An 18,029-nucleotide genomic window follows, 5' to 3' on the forward strand; every position below is an offset into this window, starting at 1 on the left:
GTGTGTGTGTGTGTGTATAAAGCTCCAGGGTGTGTGCATGTGTGTGTCAGCAGCAGTTTTTATGGGTATAGCAGCAGAGTTTGTGTGTGTAGAGCTGCTGTGTTGTGTGTGTGTGTGTGTGTGTAGAGCTGCTGTGTTGTGTGTGTGTGTGTGTGTGTGTGTAGAGGTGCTGTGTTGTGTGTGTAGAGGTGCTGTGTTGTGTGTGTAGAGGTGCTCTGTTGTGAGTGTAGAGGAGGTGCTGTGTTGTGTGTCTAGAGCTCGTGTGTGTGTGTGTGTGTGTGGTGTGGTGTGCTTGTGTGTGTAGAGGTGCTGTGTGTGTGTGTGTGTGTGTGTGTGTGTACACAGATGGGGCGGCAGTGTGAGGATATAGATATCTGCAGTGTAAGTGTATATAGAGGTGGTTTCATGTATTTACCATTTTATTTTAATTTAAAAAATCTATTTAACTATACAAAAGTGTCTATTATTTATGAAATAAGCCTACATTTAGCCTATAATAGTAATAATCCCCTCAGAACAGGCCATTACTGCCAATAATGCCCTGGCTGGGTTAAAGTCCCTCGGCTTCGCCTCGGGCCTTCAACTCTTCCAGCCAGGGCATTATTGGCCAGTAATGCCCTGTTCTTCTGGGATTATTACTTAAATATTTAATGCATTGTGTTTACCTGCTGTTATACGCTCCGAGCACGCAGATGTCAAAAGGATGTTTCCAATTACCATCTAATTATTATACTTACCACGGTCCTTCCGCAAGTTCAACAGTTACGGGGAGGCACTAACTGAAACACACGAGCGCTTACCATTGTATGAGCAGACTCGATACTGTACACAATGCAGCTAATCTGCTAGTACCGTTAGCTGTGGCTAATCAGGTGACCGGACACTTACTTGTTGTCTGACACCAGCAGCCGAACGGACTACGGGTTAACTTTGCTGCAATACCTTGCAGCAGATACTTACCTGGGACGACATCCCAGCCTCACTTCTAGGTACTGGCTTGATCCTTAAGTGCGATCTATGCAGAACTGGTTCCTTACAATTACACCCTGCATTAGGCTGCGTCCAGGGTCAGCGCTAGGTGCGCTCACGCTCGGCACTGAGCCCCCGTAGACGCAATGAGAGCGGCTTTAGCAGGGGATCGCTTACGCTTCAACAAGCGTGCGGAAGCGTAAGTCTTACCAAAATGTTAAATTCAAGCGCTCAAGGGAGCGCAGGGCCGGTCACGTGAGCGGTTCGCCCAATGAGGGCGAACCAGCTCCGTGACGTCTCTGGCACGCCCCCGGACCAAGGTCAGGGAAAGCACCCGCTTTCCCTCAGTGCGCCTCAGCACGGCTACAGTCCTATGGACGCAGCCTTAGTGATGACATGATACATTTCTACAGATGGAATATTGGTTATTACTCCTTCCTTGGAGAACAACTATCTACCCTACGATACCCTATTATCATCTGCTACCATACCCTTGCTGGCAGCTGTACCTACCCGCCTCTATACTATAGTGGTCAAACAGGCACATTCTGTTATTCAACCTCACTGCATCTCCCAATGTAGATTTGTGTGTCCAATCTCCAGTTCAGTGATCAACTGCATTGGGCTTTAGGGTAGTACTCTGAGCAGTAGTTATCGGTCTCACATTACTACAGTCATATTACGAGCATTGTCCCTTACTATATATCACAATAGGCTGTTACATTTCAGCATTACATTCAGACATCCTGTCATGAATATACCATATTTGTGGTTCAACAGAGCTAATATAGCGTTGTTACTCTGACTACAGTCACCCGTAGTGCTGTATACTTATTTTATACCCCTTTATTTTATTCGTTGATGACAATAAAGTATTTTAATACATTAACTATTCACACTTGTGACTCACTGCTTATATACTGGGTTCATCTTTTCTTTAAGTATTTGCTAGATATCATTTAAGCAGAAGACGGTTCCATCTACATCTATATAATCAAAAATCTTGTTTGAGAGTGTCTGGAGACCATTTGCTTGGTCCGTCGGTCCGCCCGCCCAACCACGGCTCTCATTGGCCGGTGTGTCTGCCCCCCCCCCCCCCCCACGACTCTCATTGGCCCCCCAGAACACGCTCTCTCCTGCTATCTCCTCCCACAGGCCGCTCCTTCCCCGGCTCTCACATCCTCCCGACTCTCACCCTTCCCCGGCGCTCCCCCCCCCCTCTCCCACACAGAGCACGCTCTCTGCGGCTCTCCCCTCACATAGGCCGCTCCCCCAGCTCCCCATCCCCGAGAGCGCTCCTCCGGCTCTCTCCGCCTCTCCCGTGCAAGGCACAACACCTCCTCACCGGAGCATCTCAGCCTCACCTGGCCACTCTCTTCTTCTCCCTCTCCCTCCTGTCTCCCGCCGAGTCCCCCTGCCCCCGGGTATCACCCCCACCGGATATTGCCCCCCCTGCCCCCGGGTGTCACTCCCCCCCCCCCCCCACTGCCCCCTGTGTCGGTCCCCCCTCCTTTTCCCCGGTGCCCCGTCACCTGCGTGTTCCGAGCCGTCCAGCGGCCTGGCGGTGCGCGGCTGCTCACGCTCCTCGGGCGGCTCACTGTCCTCCCGACGCCGGCTGCACCGTCTCCCGGACGGAGGGGAAGCGCGGCGCGCCGCGGCCCTCCTGTGCCAACTCCAGGCTCCTCCCCCCTCACTCCCAACGAGGAACTGAGGCGAAGCATGGCGCGGGCCTCCTGCCCCAGCCTGCCACTCTTGCCCCCCCCCCACCAACTTCCCGAACCCACCTCCTGCCCCAGCCAGATGCCACAGGGATATCAGTGCCAGGAGGGGAACCGTCTGCTGCCAGGAACCACCACCCGGTCAAGGTAAGTCACCCACTGTCACCCACCCACCGTCTCCCACCAACCCACTGTCACCCAGTCAAAGTCAACCAACCACCACCCACCCTGTCACTCACTCACTCACCCACCCACCCTGTCACTCACTCACTCACCCACCCACCCTGTCACTCACTCACCCACCCACCCTGTCACTCACTCACCACCCACCCAGTCAAGTGTCAACTCACCCACCCAGTCACTCAACCTAGTCACCCACCCACCTAGTCACTCACCCACCCACTCACCCACCCAGTCACTCACCCACCCACCTACTCAACCCACCTACTCACCCACCCACCCACTCACCCACCTACTCAACCCACCTACTCACCCATCCACCCACTCACCCAGTCACTCACCCACTCACCCATCCAGTCACCCACCCACCCTGTCAACCAACTCAGTCACCCACCCAATCAACTCAGTCACCCACCCACCCAGTCACCCATCCAGTCACCCACCCACCCAGTCAAGGTCACCCACCCACCCAATCAACTCAGTCACCCACCTAGCTGTCATGGGGGGGGGAGCCCAACCCTGTCGCCCGCCCCCCCAAAAATACATCCCGGGCAACGCCGGGTATATCAGCTAGTCAAGTTATAAAACAGAATTTTAAGTTTTGATTAGTGGTCTAGTAGTCCTGAACCAATAATACCCTTCCAAATACTGATCTACATACATCACATCTGGGTCTCCGATTTAAAAGCTACAATCTAGACCACAGGTTCCCAAACTCCAGTCGTCAAGGACCACCAAGATGCAGGTTTTAAGTACACCCCTGCTTGAGCACAGGTGGTTCAGTCAAAATGATTGGGCCACCTATGCTATGGAGAGGATAGCCTTAAAACCTGGTCTGTTGGTGTTCCTTGAGAACTGGAGTTTGGGAACCTCCGATCTAGACCGTGTAAACGCAGCCATACAGACTGAATTTAAAATGGCAATGAGTTCCGTCAGCTGTAACTTTGCTATCAGTACAATGGATTCCAGACCCATTATGACAAATGGTGTCTCCTTTTACAATACTTAAGATGACCGAAGCGATAAGAAAATGGTCTTCCTCAGATCAAGGATGGAAACTGAATTGGAATTGGAGGAGGGCAAATGAAGGGGTCACTCACATATTGCTTTCCAGCTAAACGCACTATGGAACAATTGGCAGAAAAGCTTTCACTTTATGCAACTTAGCACTGCAATGCATGCCAATGTATTTCAATGTATCTGAGTTCCCACTAAAAACCTCCAATATCGCGCCTTTCTCAGACGCTTGGTGTGTTTAATTCATCAAATCAATATTTCATTATCAAACAAAGCTAACAAAGAATGTAGAGCACACTTATTTATGGAGGTAAGATTAACAACCTCTGTCTGCCCATGATAGCTCGGGCAGATTTGAAGGGGAGAAGATGGTATTAAAAAAACAGGCTTCCTTAGAGCATTTATCACCCGGAAACCGTTTCCGAGGAGGACAGGGGGGGCAAACCTTTCTACATGCAAAGTTAAAAAAAAGCAAATATCTAGCATGACTGAGCAGGACAGCAATGGTGTTTAGGACAATAAAATACAAAAAGTTACCTGGCATTGGAATGGCGAACAGGTCACTGCCAAGATCCGAATTTATTCCCAGCGCATGCCACGGGTCAATCAAGCCATTTGGGAAAACGATACGGCTGCCCTTTATGTTAAATCCTCCGTAATACTCATTTGTTTGCTGAACTGAATCAGTAACAGTGGAAATATTGAACGCTGGGTCATATATGTCAGAACATTGCTGGACATGATAACTGGGAAGAGAAGGGGGGAAAAGAAACGCTTCAAGCCTGCAGTACTGTAGTTTATAAATGTTCACACTTCCTATTAAACAGGAGTGTCTGTAACATACAGCGACAAGCAAACACAATCAGCAAAGCTCCCCTATACCAAAAAGGCAAGCATCATAATCAAAAGAGAGAAACGGTGCAGACATTCAAACAGCAGCAGTTCCAAAGTATCTATGAATATCTTATTTATACAGCTCAACCCTGTTATAACGCGATCCGTTACAACGCGAATCCGCTTATAACGCGATGCAAGCATGGCTCCCAATTTTCGTATTTATGAATACTTTACAACATGATTTTTGGAATCTTAAATACTTTATTGTACAATGCATGCAATCGTACATTATTTCTAACGCGATCCGCTTATAGCGCGGTGTGATTCTTTGGATCCCAAGCACAGTGTTATAAGGGGGTTGAGCTGTATAGTGCCCACAGTGCTTTACAAAGAGAATATGGTACAGGGAATAATAATAATAATACAATAATTGCAACAAAGCCACACAATAGGAAAGTAAATCCCTGTCCTGGAGAGCTTACAATCTAACTAGAATGTTGGGAGACTTATGGAGACTTCAGGTGAGGGAATAAGTGCAGTTGATGGTACGTTGTTCGCCACAATAGTTGGTAGGAGTGACTGGGTGTGGTACAGCCCTCACGATTTAGGCCAGGGGTGCGCAAGAATTTTCATGGGTGGAGGGGCGGCGGTTACAGAGGCCCCGCGCTCTTCCCCAAGGCATTTAAATTAAATGCTGGGAGAGGCGTGAGGCCTCTGTAACTCCCTTACCTGCGCTCTGCCGCCTCTTAGCGATGTGTTACCATGGCAAGGCGTGTCAAATGATGATGCGGGTCACGTCACATCATGTCACATGACCCGCGGTGTCATTTGATGCCGGATCCTTGGAGGGCGGGGGTGGAGGGGGGGGGGGGCAGGAGGGTGCGAGCGCTGCGGCTGCCAGGCAGGGGGGCACAGCTCAGAAACTTTGCACACCTCTGACTTAAGCTACTTGTATGCTTCATCTAAGAGACGAGTTTTAAAGTTTATCTTGACGGTGGGGCGGAGAGAGGGTGCATGGCATATATGGAGAGTGAGGCAGTTCCACAGGTAAGGGGCCGTGAGGGAAGAGAGCTTAAGGCGAGAGAAAGCAGTAGCGGTGAAAGGTGTAAAGAGGAGACCGTTATGGGCAGAGCGCAGAAGATGAGCAGGGGCATAACGAGAGATCAAAGCTGATATGTAGGGAGGAGCAGATGAGTAAAAGGTAAGGAGGAGAACTTTGAAGGTAATCCGATATGTAATGGGAAGGCAGGAGAGGAATTTAAGGAGGAGATGAGCAGAGACTGTTTTGGGAGAAAGTTAAATTATTCTAGCTGCAGAACTCTGGATACATTACGGGGGGAGAAAGTTGTGAAGCAGGCACTGATAAAACAAAAATAAAAAATAAAATGTTTACGTCTACTAAGACTTACTTTTGGAGGCCTTGATTAAAAACAACCACTGTGTTCTATACTGTACCTTAAAGGAAAGCCAGAGAACGGCTGGGAAGCTGAATCTGTAGACTGAAAAAATCCAAATTCAGTGCACGTCTGGTACACCCACTGTCTGCCTGTCAGACAAAGAGAGAGGTTACTAAAAGAGGACAGAAGTCCGTGTGTAAATGTCTGTCTCCTGAATGGTCCTGCCAAATTTCGCTCTCTGTGTTACAGATACTGAATACTTTGTTCTGCATTATGATGCTGGACCCTACCAAGTGCTTGAACTTTTTTACCTTATTCTATATTATGCATAGGAGACACATTGTACTGTATTGAACTATTGGTAGATATCCCAAGCTACACAGGGAACCATGAGTGGAAGCTAAAAAAATACAAGGTTGTCCTCAGCAATCACAAGATTACGATTTAAATTATTGACTACTGTCACGATAATGTCATGAGGTGATAGATATTTTTAATCCCTCTGGTGCTTAAGGAGTTAGTGAGCTACAGTTTGAGTTTGAAATACAAACGTGTGGTGTCGTTTCAGAAATCTGGGGGCTTCAAAAGGCCTTGATTGCAGTTGGGTGTGAAAAGTACAGAGTGGGGTTATTCTATGTTAACACCTTTTTTTGCAGGTAGAGACAGATATAGAGGAGATACTGTATTGTCCATTTGATGGACCTTTGCGGTGGTTAAGAGTGGGTGCGCTTGCGAGCGTCAGTATTCACCCTTGTCCCGTATACAGGTCGCGTGCTAGCAGGGTGTTGTACGTGACAACTACATTGCAATTTCTTGTTTAGTAATTGGACTCCAGGTAAGGTTATCACTTTTCTTAGAGAGGGCTATTTTTTTTTTATTATAGATTGTCAGAGTTCCCCCTCTCCAAGACTTCCATAGCAATGTCAATTACAACTAATGATTTGTCTTCAAAATGTCAGTCCTGCCTTTCTCTTACCCTCCCATTCAATAGGGTGGGAAGGGAGGTAATGCACAGCAGATCAAGGTCTTCTCTACAGTGTTAATTCTCAGTTAGAAATTGTGGATTGTTTGCATTTTTGTACTTTCGTTAAATTTAAATAAATACATTTTAAAAAGCGTAATTCACGTCTTCTCAAAAAAATGTTACATTTGGCCAGGACTTTGTTAAAAGATTCACCAGCCAAATTTGACAATTTTCCTAGAAATGTTGTGTCCAAAAAGTTTGATCAAAAAATGTTCACGATTTTGCAAACCGATTTTTGGCCAGTTTGCCCATCTCCAACGCACAGTTAACAGCGTATCAACTTCCACGTACAGGACCATATTGAATAGGGACCTTAAGCTTTCAGCTTGGGCTCAGATCGTCAGCAGTGAGGATTCAAATGCCTGAGAACTTAAATATTTACATTTCTGGCACATATCGCTTCCGTTCTACTTAGCTGAAAAAACATTGTTAATGGCAACCAGATGGACATTCATCCATAGTGAGGCAACACAAAGTTGTATCTTAGCTGTAGCAGAAATGTCAATTCATTTGTTGCACTTTAGCACATATCTTCGCTTTGATTTTTTTTTGCACAAATAACACACTGAGTAAATGGGGCACGTACTGAATTGAAGCAAAGAACTATAGTCTCCTTATAGTTCTCCTTAAAACACTATGGAAACGACAATCTTTAAATGAGAACATAAGGCAGCTATGCCCCCTACTCAAACTGATTTTTATTTTAATTGGGGTGAATCAGCACTGTGGGTCTCCTAGAACTGAACAATGCTATTTATTTTTTATCTCTGATGGCCCGTCAAATCCTGAGATACAGTATTTACCTTTTAATATACAGTGGCGAGAAAAAGTTTGTGAACCCCAATGATAATTACGGAAATTCCATAGTTTTTCCATAATAACCTTCTTGAATCAAAACCAGTCTTTTCTTAAATATCCAACAGGGTTTATATTAACCAATTCCATGTCGTCTGAAACAAAATGACGTATTAATTAGACAAACATTGAGTAATTAAGAGTCAGGGTATGTGCAAAAGTAAGTGAAACCCTGGTTATGTCAGCTAAATTAAAGGGGATGAGAATCAGGTGTTTAAATAACTAGGCACTGTAGATCTTCAGGGGTGAGTTTGGGAGGCCCCACCCTACAGTATATAAAGATCAGAAGCTTTGTAGTTTGGTCTTCACCATACTGGTGCCTGGAAACATTTTATGCCACGATCAAAAGAAATCTCTGAGAACCTCAGAAAAGAAGTTATTAATGCTCATCACATTCAAGTCACAAAGAACCCTAGAGTAACATCCAAGGATCTGCAGGTGACTCTCGCCTTGGCTAATGTGAGTGTTCATGACTCAACCATCAGAAAAACACTGAACAAAAAATGGTGTTCATGGAAGGGTAGCTAGGAGGAAACCACTGCTCTCTAAAAAGAATATTGCTGCTGTCGAAAGTTTGCCAAAGAGCACATAGATGATCTACAAGACTTTTGGAACAATGTTCTCTGGATAGACGAGTCAAAGGTATAACTTTTTGGCCTCAATGAGAAACGTATTTGGCGAAAACAAAAACTGCGTTCAAACAGAAGAGCCTCATCTAGTCTAGCATCGTGGTGGGAGTGTGATGGTTTCGGGCTGCTTTGCTGCCTCAGCACCTGAGACAGCCTGCGATCATTGACACAAGCATGAATTCTGCATTGTATCAGAAGATTCTAGAGGAGACTGTCAGACTCTCCATCGGTGAGCTGAAGCGAAAGTGTGCCATGCAGCAAAACATTAATCCTCAACATACAAGCAGATCTACAAAAAAATGGCTGCAGAAGAAGTCAGTCCACATTTTAGAATGGCCTAGTCAAAGTCCGTACCTAAACCCCATCGAAATGTTGTGGCAAGTGAGCAGTTGATGCAAGCAAGCCCTTAAAGGTCACTGAGTTGAAGCAGTTCTGTAAGGAGAAATGGGCCAAAATTCCTCAAACCCGATGTGAGACTGACCAGTAGTTACAGGAAATGCTTAGTTGACGTTATTGCTGCTCAAAGGGGCACCACCAGATACTGAATCTAAAGTTTCACATACTTTTTCATGCATGGATATTCAATGTTTAATCATTTGTGGCTAAATACATAAGGTATCATGTTTTAATATCATTTGTTTTATCAGGTTATCTTTATCTATTATTAGGACTTAAGATCTAATAACATTTTAGTTTTGAAATATGTGAAAATCTGAAGTGGTTCACAAACTTTCTCGCCACTATATACACCTGTGTTTCTGGTCCCTTTTAGGAAATCAACATGGCTGCCATGCAAGGTTTACTCCCATCGGCCAATAGGAAGCCTCCATGTCAGCAGGGCATCCTGGCAGCCATATTTGAATTTGCTTTAATTTTAACACATATTTATCCTTTTATCTGTGAGGGGTTCACCGGGATCAAGCGCAGTTCAACTCCCCCTAGTTCCAATTCTGTAAAAAAAAAAATACATTCCAAAATTGGGGGGAATGTTGCTTTAAAATACAAAATGATCACGATTAATACAACAGCAAAGTCCAAGCATATGAATACAGGTATAATTTGATTAATCACATGACATACTTTCTCCCTCACTGATTGCCCCACACCTCCGAAATGCCCTTCCCCTCAATATCCGACTGGCACCCTCTCTATCCACCTTTAAAGCCCATCTTAAAACACACTTGATTAACAAAGAATATGGGTATGTCCGTGGCTGATACTATACAACTTCTATGCACTAACCTCGGCCCCTTGCAGACGCACTTAACAGGAAACCCTCCTGTCTCTGTACATTCTTCCTACTTAACACTGGCGCTATATAAATAAAGATATACATACATACTGTAATGCATACTTTACAACAGGAGTCGTAGGTATCTTGTGGAGGGTGGTAGAGACTACTGGTATATGGAATATAGGGTTGTTCTGCCTGTATCACAATGTTAGCCCACAAGAGAAAAGACAATTTACAAGCATGCAACAAAAGTCCTGTCCTGTCTTGTTCAGCAGTGGTAGTGGACCACAGCTCCTGGAATCGGTGTCACTAGTCTACCCTAAAATACATTATTTTACCTCCACTTGATGCAGGTCCTTCCCAGCTGGTGTTGGTCATCTCTTGAACATATTTCTTATAACTTGCATCAACACACTTCTCTTCCATAGCTTCCAAGATTGTGTTGATAACACTGACATATCTCTCATATGGAGCCCCAAGTGATTCATTAGCCATGATGTCACACACCACCTGCATGGTAATATTGGTGCCCTTGATGCCCTGGATAAAGGGAACAAAGACTGATGTGTTTACAAGCACCACAATATGTGGAAACTGCTGACATGATATTGATCTCTTTGTTCTGCCTCTCAGAACCGTAGCCCTTTTAATGTTGGAGAGACCTATATTTTACACACAGCTTTGTATTGTAGCCAAACGAAATGTACAACCCTAACCTCTACACCCCCACCCCTTAATGGCACCAGTTGTCCGGCTGGACCAAACTCTATCCAGATACACTCAGTCCCACAATGGGCAGCCACTTTGCCTTCTGTTTCTGCTGTGCTTCTTATGCCATGTAGAGTGTAAGCTCTCAGGACCCTCATTACCTGCTGTATCTGTTTGTGCGTGTGTGTTCTTGTTTGTTATTTATATAATCCTGTTCCCCCATTGTACCGCGCTGCAGAATATGTTGGCGCTTTATAAAGAAGGAATGATGATAATAATACGATGTACTATACCATACGCAGAGCAATGTGTGAATACAATGAATATATTTGCATAGCACTGAATGTATGCTGGCAAGGAGCGGCTCAGTGAGTCACAGACTGTAAACAATGACACCGTGTTTAAAGCAGGGGAACCTGGTTCAAATCCCGGTGTCAGCTCCTTGTGACATTGGGCAAGTCACGATCTCCCTGTGCCTCTGGGCACCAAAAATAGATTGTAAGCTCTGCGGGGCTGTGGCCTGCAAAAATGATATGTACATTGCTGCTTACACTGTCCGTGCTATACAATATAAATACATGTGTAAAATGTACTGTATAAGGCCATTGTTAAATTCTGTTTGGGTGAGAAACGAATGCTAGATTTATATTCATTCAGATGAAGGCAACGACAAAAAAAATCCATATAAACATTTGCCAATAAGGTCTCATATGGGGTGAAACAATATCCCCCCCTGCCCCCCACTCCGGTAACTGCAATCAGATTCACTCTGGATGAAAGTTCTTCCCGAGTTTTAACTTATTCAACGTATCCCTATATATACAGTAGTACCTTCCCTTTCTAAAGAAAATGGTCTAACCCTTTCTTAAAGATATCAATTAAATCTGAAAATCCACATTTTAGCTGCCTGTGCTGCAAGATATATTTTCTTTCCTGGTAAAAAAATCTCTCTCTCTAAACAAGGGGTGGGGACCTGCGTCATTCGTACATGAAACGTTCCCCGGAAAGTTCCTAGTATTCACTTTGGATATATTTGTAAACAATAATCAGATCTCCTCTTAGACGTCTCACTGCCAATGTAAACCGTCTTTGCTCATAAGTTAGACGTTCCATCGACTTTTATTTATTTGTTTGGTGCTTATTTTTCCAGTTCCATGTTTATTTGTTTTATTGTGAGGTACCCAAAACGGTAGTCCATAGTCAAGGTGTGCTCTAAGGATTTATACAGAACATTGCACTCTTTTGGCTTCCATAATAGCGATTCTTATGCATGATAATATCCTGGTAACCTTGGCATCCAATACGTTAGCAATGTTGTGTCACTATCAAAACAAACTATAATCTATGCTCACCTTAAGGTCTTTAGTAAAGAAATTAAACCAGCAATCCCCTCCATAATCTTATATATATGAGATTAACACCTATAATGTTGGCATCTTGCTCCTTGAGCATGTCCTGCTCTTTAAAAATGAAAGTGTTAAAAATCATGTTGTTACCATGGTAACCTATAGATTGCCTGTGCACCAAAACGTTGCATGCAACTCTGACCATTTTTGCTACATTGTGAATTGGTGGGCTTGGCTCCCTTTTGCAACCTTTAGACTGCACCAGGCTCTGGGGAGAGCTTAACGCTCATCTTTTGAATGGACTAATGGAAAAATGACAAGAAATAGACCTCTTAACCCTTTGGGTGCCCAAACACGTATCTATTAGAGCATGGGGTCTGCAACGCCAGGGGCCCCATGATGCAGCAGCTACGTCATACGCATTGTTAGTTCCTGTACGGGAAATGGGAGGGAACGTGATTTTACAGGAAGAGGAACGGGACGGAGGAATCCTGCTCTACCGTTCCGGCAGTGACAAAACGATCGTGTGATCGCGAGTGCCGGAGAAGCCGTGGCACCTCCGTCATGCAAAGGGCTAAAGTAACCAATACAATGCAAGAAAATGGCGCCCATCATGGGACTGCTGCTTTAACAAGCTGTGGACCCAGTACTGAACCCCAAGTCTCTCCCCTTTACTCTAACCCAATCTGAAGTTTGTTTCAGAAGTTTTATTGATTTATTATTTAGGAACATAAACAAGAGATATTGCTGCACATCAATAAGATAAAGTATTTATATTCACTGGTGCTGCTGGTTCAGGGAATCCCTGTCTGCGCTCCAAGTTTCAGCTATCAGAATTATTTATTAAGCCAAGTAACAATACATAATTATTTTTGCAGAAATCCGTGGTGCCCCGTTTCTCATTTGATAGCTTTACTATGTAGTATACAGTTTTTGATAGCCGCTTTTCTCTCTCTGCTGCTATAAATTACATTGTCCTAACAAGAGTGGTATCATTAAAAACCAGGGAGAAAACAAAGCTCTACCATGCATTGTAAATATAGTGAAAAAAGGGTATGTCAACAGTTATTGAATCCCCAGATCAAAGCGCTTACCCTTTGCATGTCATTACTGTTTTTATATACAGGGATCCGGTTACAGCTTCAAATAAAAATGCATATGTTAAATATAATGTAGTAACTTAACAATTGTTTGCAGTCTACAAGGATCTTTTTTCTTATTATTATGCAGTAGCACTTTGGAGAGATCTGAATGCAATCTTGTAAGCTTCTGACCACTTCTAAAACATCTGCTCAGACTAAAATAATAGGTCTGAGCTCTTCAATTAGTTCTCCAAAGGGCCAGATCAAAAAATATTTTAGGAGTAAAAGGGCCACAAGCAGGGCCCGTGCTACCACTAGGCGACTTAGACGGTCGCCTAGGGGGACACATTTTGGGGGCGGCAACAGCAAAGGAGGACGGCGGGGGGCGGCAGATGGAGAAGAGGATGGAGGAGGGCGGGCAGCGGGAGGAGGACGTCAGGAGCCGGGCAGCAGAGGAGAAAGACGGGTGGTGGAAGTGGGAGAAGAGGGCTGAGGACCATGTGAGTGAAGCAGGGCGGCATAGAAGAATGGCCGGGTAGGAGCGCACCCCAGCTGTCTGACCCGGAAGTCTTGACTGACTTCTGGTGTCTGCCGCTGCTACAGCGCAGCTTCTCTCCGGCCGTCCTCCTGTGCCACCCTGCTCGGCTCCAATGGTCCTCAGTTCTCTTCTGCAGCTGGCCACCGTCTTCCTCCTCTGCTGCTCTGCTCCTGCCATTCTCTTCTCCCTCTGCCGCCCGCCATCTGTCCACCTCCTCTACTGCCCTGCTCAACCGGAGCCAGGTAGGTGAGAGGTGGAGGGGGGTGAGAGAAGAAGCGTAGAAGGAGGTGGGCGATTGGGGAAGAGGAAAAGGAGGGAGGCGAGGAAGAGAAGGAGGGGGTGAGAGGAAGGGGGATAGGAAGGTGATTAAGAGGATGAGGAGGGGTGTGATTGAGGAGTGAGAGGGGGGTAGGAGGAGAGAGGATGAGGAGGGAGGTGAGAGAGAATGGGACTATAATTAAAAGTAAATCAGAACATTTGGGGGGATGGAGGGGGGTGTCGCATGGCTGAAGGTTTGCCTAGGGTGCAAGCTTATTACAATGTAAATACATTTAAGGACTTCATATATTTATTTTGCCAGTATTTATAAAAAATCTACACTTATACACATTTACACACAACCTTAATTTAAAAGTGAGTTTCTGCACTTAGCTGCCTCAGCACCATTCTAATTACTTTAGTATTCTGTGTTCATACAAAAGTAGTTTTTTTTTTTTTTTTTAAATAATGGTGCTCTCCAAATGAAGTTTTATTTCTACAAAATATTTTGTGCTCACGTTGATTTTATTATTAAGTCCGACTCCTCTTCAGCAGCAACTTTCTGTGCAATTCAGCAAGCGGTTTAAACCACAATTTGACCAAAGAATTCTAGTATCTACCTCTTATTTGCTCATCGTTGGGTCGACGTCACTTCCGGTTTTGCTATATAACAGGTTGTGTATCGAGTGGCTGTACTCTCTGACAAAGACCCGCAAGTGTTGAAACGCGTTAGAGTTCTACTGGGGGGCATCCCTTTTTATTCTCCTCTTTGTCCATGATTTAATAAATTTATTTGACTAAAACAGCACTGTCCAGCCGTGCCTTTTTGCCCAGCAGTGCCCGCTGATTTTCTCTCTTCATTGGGAGGTTCGTTTACTTTCAGAATAACAGAATTATGAAAAGTGCCTGCTTTGAAGATCATTTTGGGTGGCTTTTTGAAGCATATGGAGAGTAAATGACCTCCTGGACCACTGGCCTCTGGAACGCAGAGGCCTCGTACCAGAGTGAGCGAGACGTGTGGGTTCCAGTTGTGAAAGACGACTCCATTAAAGTGTAGGAGAACACGGGTGTCAAGACTGGGTGAGATTGCCTTCCAGTGAGCAAGACTAAGTCCAAAAACGAATGCAACGTCACAGGTCTGCTTAGCGTAACCCAAGCCAGCACTGCTTGTCGACAGAACAAAATGTGCAGATTTTTCCCATTTACGTGGTAAGTCTTACTCTTATGTCTTGGAAAACACAATTGGAAAAGTAGTGGTGATCTTCCAAAGCCAACTCCTTAATCCAACTCCCTGGGGCTATCCTTTTGTTCCTGTTTGTATTCTTGGCCATTTACGTTTGTACAGTACTTGGCAGAAACGTCAGTAAGGAAGTTATCCAAAGGGTTGTAAGAATGACTGTAGGAAAGGTTATGGGAAAGAGGGGGGCAGGTCTAAAATCAAACAAAACTAAAAACAGCTGGCCTGATCAAACTTGACCTCCTTAATGTCACTGAAAATACATCAAAAATCACAACCATTGATGCAAAGAAATTTAACCATCTCACGGCTAGAAGGGACTGAAGTGGTAATTTTTCAGCAAGCCATCTCACTTGATAAAACCCCTAAGAAATGGCAGGCCTTTCAGTGAAAGGACTGTACTTGTTCCCAATCCCACCTTGTATCTCTATATTTTTGTCAGCAGATCCAGTGTTTTGCAGAGCACAAGCATATTTAATACAGTAACTCATGTCCTGTGCATTCTCTTAATCTAATGTCTGTTGATTTCATGGAGGAGATAAGGTAACTTTTCAAAGACTGAGTTGAAAGTTTCAGGGGGATGGGGGGGGGGGGAGAAGGCATGGAACACTTACAGGTCTTCTTCCCATACAGATTCCAAGAGGTTGCAGGCAAGAGGCTTGACGTTGCTGTGTATGCTCCATTCGTTCCAATACAAACAGATCATTACAAATCTGGCTTATTCCTCCCTCTTACATGGGAAGAAAACATTGAATTTTATGTTGGGAGTCACAGTTGGAAGGCAAAGGAAACCGCAAGAGTACAGCCTGGTAACAAGCATTAAAGCGAACATGAGACATCTTGATCAAAGAAGCTGCAATTAAAATGTCAACATCGGAGGATGTTTTAAAGATGTTCGCTGTGTCCATGGGTTTATTAAATGTCACGCTCTATGTCTGTCTCATTTGTTTATTGAGCTTCAATGACAGTAAGTATTTTACTTATTGTTATCTCCTGTGCCATTATACCCAAGAGCTCACGTTATATGGACTACAGGCAACTGACCAAATACTGTTGTTATCAGTGTAAGCTTGATGCATTTCCAGATTCTTATTTATCTCTCTTTCTCTAGAGTTCTTTTATAAAGGAGCAATCCAAGCAATATTCTACGTTTTTTTTAATAAATCAGTTCTGTAGTTTTAGATAATACTTACTACTTTATTTTAAAATTCAACTCAATGCCATTTTTAATGAGTACAGCTTAACCCCGTTATAACACGATCCGTTACAACGCGAATCCGCTTATAGCATGATGCAAACGTGGCTCCCAATCTTTGTACTTATGAATACATTACAAGACGATTATTGGTATCTTAAATACTTTATTGTACAATGCATACAATTGTACATTATTTCTAACGCGATCCACTTATAGCGCAATGTGATTCTTTGGACCCCAAGCACAGCGTTATAAGGGGGTTGAGCTGTATTAATATACTGAGCATCCTTTGATTTCTATAGCAGGCTTTAGCCCACCTACACAGCAGTGCAAGATCTTTGCAACACTTTCCTGTTTGTGCTCATTTGTTGCCAATATTCTCAGCAGTTTGAGCTGCAAACTGTAACAATAAATGTTACCTTAGTAATATAAGAATACATTGTAGTGGCTGAGTTACACTGACTGAAGGATTGATTTGAAACTGAAAGACGGCCATTTAGTGAGCCCTGGGAAGCAGGATCTTAATAACCAGGAAGTAATACTGGTAACTTGACCAGTATCTTGGGAATCAGGGGGCGTCTCCAGAGTTGAACCGCACTGTTTTCAACTCCAAAGGTCGCCCTGGTTGCAATCCTGTAGAAATGTAAGGTAAGTTAGCGTGGGGGGCTCCTTTAACTAAATAGTATTCGTCACTGCATTGTTCGGCTTAAGGTGTCATGGTATAAATTTCAAATGCTACAAAACAACCTTGAGCACTAACAATAAAACCAGTGAAAGTGGAGAGCTTTTCATTACTGCAACTACAAAATATATACAGTATTTCCAAGTGAAGCTGCACCATTAACCTATATGGTTTAAGGCCGTGTTTCTCAACCAGGGTGCCGTGGCACCCATGCGTGCCACTACCCTCTGCTAAGGGTGGCGCAGCCCCGTGGGGAGACACTGCCGGCGCGCTCCACGCTGTCTGGAGACAGAGAGGCTGTAATCGGCCGCTAGCCGGCACAAAAGAGGAAGAGGAAAAGCGGATCGCAGCCTCCCTGCCATGAATGTGAGTGATCGAGAAAGGTGATGCGTGTGCGATGCGAGAAGGGAGGCGGGTTGAGAGAAAGGAGGAGTGTGCTCTAGGATAAGGGAGGGGTGGGGGGAGGGTGAATGTTGAGTGTGGAGAATAATGTTGAGTATGAAATGCGAGTGTGCAAGAAGGGGGTGAGTGTGGTGGGTCGGCGTGTGTGAGGAGGGTGAGTGTGGTGGGTCGGCGTGTGTGAGGAGGGCGAGTGTGGTGGGTCGGCGTGTGTGAGGACGGCGAGAGTGGTCTGATGAGCAGAGATGCCCCGAAATTGTTAAAATCTTTCTAGGGGTGACTGCGCTCAAAAAAAAGGTTGAGACCACTTGTTTAAGGAATCGCTACCTTTATTTCTTTCATTTACAGCACTGCATTTAGTAAATATTCCACATTAAATGTTCTTATACAGGGTCATTTGTTTCATAGGCATCCTAACCAAAGTTTACCGACTGGGCCGTTAACGGTAGGAGTTCCTGTGATGCTGCAAAGGAAATGTATTAATTTTATTATATTATTAATTTAAGATTTACCCTGAGAAGGCCCCCAATGTACTGAACAATACTCCACTGCTGGTCCCTTCGAAGTCACAGAGACCGCAACAGCTGGTTAGTAACAAAATGTTCAGGACAAGACAGGAACATGAGAACAATCACTCTAAAACCCTGAATAAAAGGCGATGGCAAAGCGATCTCTTACTGTACGTGCCGTCTTTAAAAACTAGTTTCTGGTGCAAGAATAA

At 44.6% G+C, this 18,029-nt stretch overlaps 1 protein-coding gene across 1 annotated transcript in view; it reads right to left on the reverse strand.

Annotated features, from left to right (window-relative positions):
- Positions 1-18,029, reverse strand: part of LOC142465422 (putative serine protease K12H4.7) — a 51,716-nt gene that overhangs the window by 7,754 nt on the left and 25,933 nt on the right. Inside the window, exons 6-8 of the mRNA XM_075569380.1 lie at positions 10,199-10,400; positions 6,177-6,267; positions 4,422-4,630 (exon numbers count right to left, since the gene is read on the reverse strand). Coding sequence (XP_075425495.1) covers positions 4,422-4,630; positions 6,177-6,267; positions 10,199-10,400 — 502 coding nt within the window. The remainder of the gene's footprint in view (positions 1-4,421; positions 4,631-6,176; positions 6,268-10,198; positions 10,401-18,029) is intronic.

This window comes from Ascaphus truei, chromosome 14, assembly GCF_040206685.1.
Source record: "Ascaphus truei isolate aAscTru1 chromosome 14, aAscTru1.hap1, whole genome shotgun sequence".
Taxonomy (NCBI): Eukaryota; Metazoa; Chordata; class Amphibia; order Anura; family Ascaphidae; genus Ascaphus; species Ascaphus truei.